This window comes from Camelina sativa, chromosome 6 (genome assembly GCF_000633955.1).
Source record: "Camelina sativa cultivar DH55 chromosome 6, Cs, whole genome shotgun sequence".
Lineage (NCBI taxonomy): Eukaryota > Viridiplantae > Streptophyta > Magnoliopsida > Brassicales > Brassicaceae > Camelina > Camelina sativa.
In genome coordinates this window covers 759505-765356 of record NC_025690.1, presented here as the reverse complement: position 1 = coordinate 765356, position 5852 = coordinate 759505, and the positions used below count along the sequence as shown (strand labels likewise).

General features: G+C 49.7%; 1 protein-coding gene across 1 annotated transcript; it reads right to left on the bottom strand.

Annotated features, from left to right (window-relative positions):
• LOC109133255 (homer protein homolog 3-like) lies at window positions 2637-4188 on the bottom strand. Its single transcript, XM_019246238.1, has 3 exons — window positions 3774-4188; window positions 3562-3689; window positions 2637-3485 (listed from the first exon to the last, which is right to left on the bottom strand). The coding sequence occupies exons 1-3, from the start codon at window positions 4186-4188 to the stop codon at window positions 2637-2639; spliced, it is 1392 nt and encodes a 463-aa protein (XP_019101783.1).

The window sequence follows — 5852 nt, the reverse complement described above, 5'->3', positions numbered from 1 at the left end:
AGTTGAGTGAATACGACATCGAGTTCCGGACTCGAACCTGTGCTAAGGCGCAAGTGCTGGCCGATTTTTTGATCGAACTCCCACTAGCCTCTTCGGTTAGCGACAATGTTGAAGTCCCATGGACGTTGTATGTTGATGGCGCTTCTTCCAAATCGGGAGCAGGAATTGGGGTCCGCCTCACTTCTCCTACTGGCGAAATAATCGAGCAGTCATTTCGCTTGGCTTTCAGCGCGTCAAACAACGAAGCCGAGTATGAATCCTTCCTTGCTGGTTTACGCCTCGCAGTAGGGATTGATGTCCGACGACTCCGAGCTTTTTGCGATTCGCAGCTCGAGAGTTAGTCGCTAAGTTCGAGGATTTTAAAATCACTAAGATCCCGCGAAGTAAAAACGCCGCTGCGGACGCTTCGGATCCTGCGATGAATAGGATTATCCCCGTCGAAGTCATCCAGTTTCCAAGCATCCGACTAGAGAGCTCAAATGTCGTCACCCGAGCAACGCAAAAACAGTTGGCTGCTAAGGAGGCAGCTCGCGAGGCGACTGCGGACTCTTTGCCATCGGAGGATCCAGCCCCCGCTATGCCTACTCCGATGGAAGTTCACCCACCTCTGGCCGTGCTAGACGCGAGCCAAACTCCGGGATCGTCGAGCTCATCAGTTGACAATCAAGCTCTTATCCCACATACTATTTCGAGCAGTGCGAATTCTAACAGCTGGGGGGCAGGCGATTGGCGGTGCCCGATCTGGGCTTACTTGCAAAAAGGGGAACTCCCAGCCGACAAATGGGCGGCCATGAGACTCAAGATTGTCAGTGCGCGGTATTGTGTCTACAACGGAATACTCTTACGCCGAAGTGTAGCTGGTCCTTATCTAACATGTGTTGCCGGTAAAGAGTCTGCGATGCTAATGCGAGCTGGTCATGACGGTCCCAATGGGAATCACTCCGGAGGTCGGACTCTGGCTTTCAAAATCAAAAGGCAAGGCTACTTCTGGCCTACTATGGTCACGGACTGCAAAAATTATTCTCGAGCTTGTGAGAAGTGCCAAAAGCACGCCCCGTCAATCCACCAACCTACCGTGCTCCTGTCTTCGGTGTCCGCACCTTACCCATTCATGAGGTGGTCTATGGACATCATTGGTCCATTGCATCGGGGACCAAGAGGAGTTCAGTACGTGCTCGCTCATACCGATTATTTCTCCAAATGGGTGGAGGCAGCGGTCTATGTTAAAGTAACAAGTGAAGAAGTGGATTAGTTAGTGCTGAAAAGTATAATCTATCGCTACGGTGTTCTCCGCGAAATCGTCACGGACAATGGTCCACAGTTCATCTCCTCGAAGTTCGAAGAGTTTTGCACGAAGTGAAAGATTCGACTCAATAAATCAACTCCTCGTTACCCGCAAGGTAATGGGCAAGCCGAGGCGATGAATAAGGTCATTCTTGCTAACTTGAAGAAACGGCTCGATTCTCGCAAAGGGCGCTGGCCAGACGAACTGCAAGGCGTTCTTTGGGCAATTCGAACAACACCTCGTCGGGCCACTAATGAAACACCTTTCTCCCTGGTTAACGGAGTTGATGCCGTAGTCCCAGCTGACATAGAGGTCCTTGGAGTCCGTACCTCACTGAACCCACTCCGAGCTGAGGAAAATGAGGAGTTCCTACAGGATACTCTCGATACAATCAATGATCGTTGGGACCAGGCCTTAGTTCGGATACAGAATTACCAGAACGCAGTAGCTCGGTATTATAACTCCAAAATCCGAGGCAGGCCCTTGGCAGTTGGCGACCTAGTCCTCCGAAAAGTCTACGAGAACACCGAGGGGCTCAATGGAGGGAAGTTGGGAATTAACTGGGAAGGACCGTACAGAATTACACGCGAGGTGCGAAATGGGGTGTATCAGCTCGAGGATTCAGAGGGAAAACCAGTCCCTAGGTCCTGGAATTCCTTACACCTTAAACTCTTTTACAATTAATCTTTTGTATCGAACTACGTTTAGCTTGATCCCGATAAGGGTACGTAGTCAGCCCACTTCGGGTCTAGCTATCCATATTAATAAAATTTAAAGTTTTCTTAAACTTTTTTATTAATAATGGTTCAAAAAAAAAAGCCGAAGTCCAACTTCGCATATATAAAAAAAAAGTCGAAGTCCAACTTTGCATATATCATTAAAAGCCGAAGTCCGACTTCGCATATATCATTTAAATCCGAGGTTCAACATCGCAAGTCTAAACCGAAGTTCTTACTTCGTATTCAGCTTTACATTAAGTCGGAGCTTGGTTTTGCGAAACTCTAACCTAAACCGAAGTTCTCACTTCGTACTCAGCTTTACTTATTAAAGTCGAAGCTTAGTTTTCGCAAAATTCTAATCTAAACCGAGGTGTTCACTTCGTACTCAGCCTTACTAAAGTTGGGGTGTCATTTTTGCAAACTCTTAAACCGAAGTTCTTACTTCGTGTTCATTTCTGCTCGTATCATCTTTTCAAACAGAGATTGCGGATATGAAGTTCGCATTTAGCATGACAAAAACAAAATTTTTTGAAGACAGAGTGGTCACCACGACCAAAACACTCCAAAGCAAGTCTAAAAATAAATACGACAAACAGGGGGCAACCCGTGCCAAAACAACCCCGATATAGAAACTACTGAGTATGGGGAGCGGGGTCCGATGCCGCTTCGGAAAGGGCCAGTCCCATCTCTTCAAGCTCCTCTACCGACTTGGTGTTCGCCAGAAAGTCGTCCATCCCCTGATTCGACATTTGCCCGAGATTAGTGCCGGACTCGTCGATTGTAATGCTCAAAGGGTGTTCGCTGCACAAAAGATCAGGCGTATCCGCCAAAAGGTCTGAAAATCCAGAGAGGTCGAGGTCACGGAGAGTTACCTTCGAAACTTTATCGTCGGCCTCCTCCTCGTCGGCTTTTAGGAGCCCGAGCTCAGCTTCCATGTCTTGGATCTCTCCCCTCGAGATCTCCTCGATCAGCATCCGGTTAGCCCTGATCTCGGCGGCTCGGATCTTGGCTGGGGCCAGCTTCTCCCTCTCTTCGAAAGTGACTTTCACCTCCTCGACTAATGGACGGAGAGTTCGCCTCATTGCTTGCCTTTCTTCTCTCCGCACCCTCTCAATCTCGCAGGTATTGCCAGCTTCGAGTAGCTGGTTGCGGAGCTCGATCTCGTGCAACCTATTCTTTGCCGCCTTCGCATCCTCCGCGGCCTCGTAGTAGAGGTCCTCCGCCTTCTTTAGCTTGTCTCGGAGGTCTTCGTTGGCAATTCCAAGGTCGAGCACCTGTACCTCGGCTTTCTTCATCCGAGCCCGGATCTGTTCGGCTCTCTCCACGGTAGTAGCGTTTTCGGCTTCTAGTCTAGCATACTCCTTCACTTGGGCTTCCAGGTCAGCAATTTTTTCCCGGAGAAGGCTCACCTCGGAAGATGAAGGAGAGGCAAACAGCTGATCTTCATAAGACGCCACCGAGGAGTTGAACTCGATCATTAGCTGGGAAAGCGCAGTTCGTTAAAAACGGCGAAGGAGGTAAAGAAAAACAAAAACTGAGGAAGTATGTGTCACTAACCTCGCCAATCTTGTCCGCAAAAAAGAAGAAGTTTGCACGGTTGAGCTCGGACATGTCCGCAAACGCCGGAACCCGAACTCCTGGCCGAGTATAGCTCCTCATCAGGTCACCTGGGGATGCAGGGGGAACTGAAATGTACGAGAAATGTTATTTTACTCGGTCCCCGAGACCCAAAAAACAAAAAAAAAAAAAAAACCTCGAGTTATCATTACCTCGGGGGGAGGGACGACGTTCCTTTGAAGGCAGCTTGCTAGAGGAATCACCGGATTCCGAGGAAGGAACCCTATCTTTCGAGCTGGACTTACTTCGCTCGTCTCCTGACGAACCACTCCGAGCTCGGCTCTTCTCACGAAAAGTCGAGGAAATCTCAGGTTCCTTCCTCTTTTTGGACGAGTCCGCCCGCTGGGAGCTGACCTCGACGGAGGGAGTTATAACCTCATGCGGCTCGTCACTGGAGTCCGCTACGACAATTATGGCAGGCTCGGGCGAACTGGGCAGGGGCCCGGAAGCCCCCGTAAGAGGCTCGGAAGGGCCAGCAGGGGGTGCCGAAGTCCCGTCTACCTCAGGGGTAGAGGGACCAGACTTCTTAGGGAGGCGAGCTTTGCCCTCGGCAAGCGCTGCCGCCATGTTCAACTTCGCCTCCTTCTCAGCGAGTCGGCAGGCCCTTTCCTCCCTGTAATTCATCTCCGAAGTGCTTATGGGGTCGGAGCAAACGAGAGAACGTCCCCTGAGCCGCGCTGTGGATTCTCTAATCCTTTCACAGGAAAATGAGTCCCAGGCGATATGACCCTGGCTGCAGAACCGCGAGAAAAACTCTACGAAAATAGGGCAAAGCAACCCGCGCTCGAAGTGATATAAGACAAGAACGACAAGGAGTAAGTAACAGAAAGAAAAATAATATATTAAGGACACCTAACTAAGAGCACCGTTCTACCAATTTTCGAAGTCCACTTCGATATGTGTGAACTTGCGAGGTGGCCAAAAGTGAGCTCGTTGACCGGGAAGAAAAAGTAAGACTTCCGCCACTTCTCATCCTTCTCAGGAAGGTCGTCGAAGACCTTCAGTCCGGAAAGCGGACTTACGTAGAGCGTGCCCTTGGTGCGACCTGTCTTCACCGTGTACACTTGAAGAAAGTCGGCCAGGGATAGTTTGTAGTCAAACTCTTCCCCCAGAGTTTGAAGACACATGACGGTTCGGACGAAGTTCGGGCACATCTGGGGGAGAGCGAAGCCCAGTTCGAACATCATCTTTACGATGAGTTCGGGGAGGGGAAACGACAGACCGCACGCAGAGAAGAATATCTCAAACGCGCAGCAATACCCTGGGGGAGGACTCTCCGGGGACTCGTGAGCCTCCGGGAACTTAATCTCGATCTCCGGCGGAATCCCAGTGGACCCTCTAATCTCGGCTATATTCTCCGCCGAGAGAATTGATGGCTGGTGAAGGCCGTAAACGCCCGGAATCAAAGGTTTCGCGGCTTTACCCGATGAAGATTTCGGAGGAGACATATCTTTCGAGTAATATGTGTGAGAAGAGGAGGGAAGTTGAAGAACTTTCCGGCGAAAGAAAAGAAACTAACAAGAGAAGAGAGAAATCGCAGAGCAAAAAGACGAGAAAAACTGAGAATTAAAAGTGGAAGGGAGAAGTCGGGTGAGGTTACCTTTATACACGGAGCCGGGAGCAATGATTGCCTGGGGAAGTGAAAGGTCTCGCACCGCTTTCTCTCTCTCTTATAGCTAACACGCCACCTAGTGGGCCCCGAGGCTTGTTCGGGAAGGCAAATCTCATCATCACCACGATCAAATCGTGGAGATATGGGGAATATTCAGTTTTCCGAAATTGATCGCTTGAAGGTCAAAAGTCCCCCAAACTTCTCAGCTCGGGAGACTTGGGGGGCAACTGTTGTACCCACGATCTGTCATCTCGGGCAATAGGCAAAGGGTCTAGGTCGGGCACGTCTAATGGGCCAAGAGCGTATTACTGATCGGCCCATCAGGCCCGGAGAAAGGAAGAGAGCGCGGAGATGCTTCGCGTTGGTCAGCTCGCAACTCGGGCTTGGTCAAAGATTCCCGCATTCAAGACGATTAATTAGGATATGCAAATCGTGCCCTATTAATTATGCATTAATTAGGCAATAAATCGGTCGGTATAAATATGTAAGGGGGGAGTCTTTTGTAAGGGATGGAAAACATTTTCCAAAAGAAGCAATACAATACAAATTCTCAAAATTCTCTCAAATTCAGTTCGGAACTTCTAAACGGTGATAAGCTCCTCCACATTCGAATCACTTC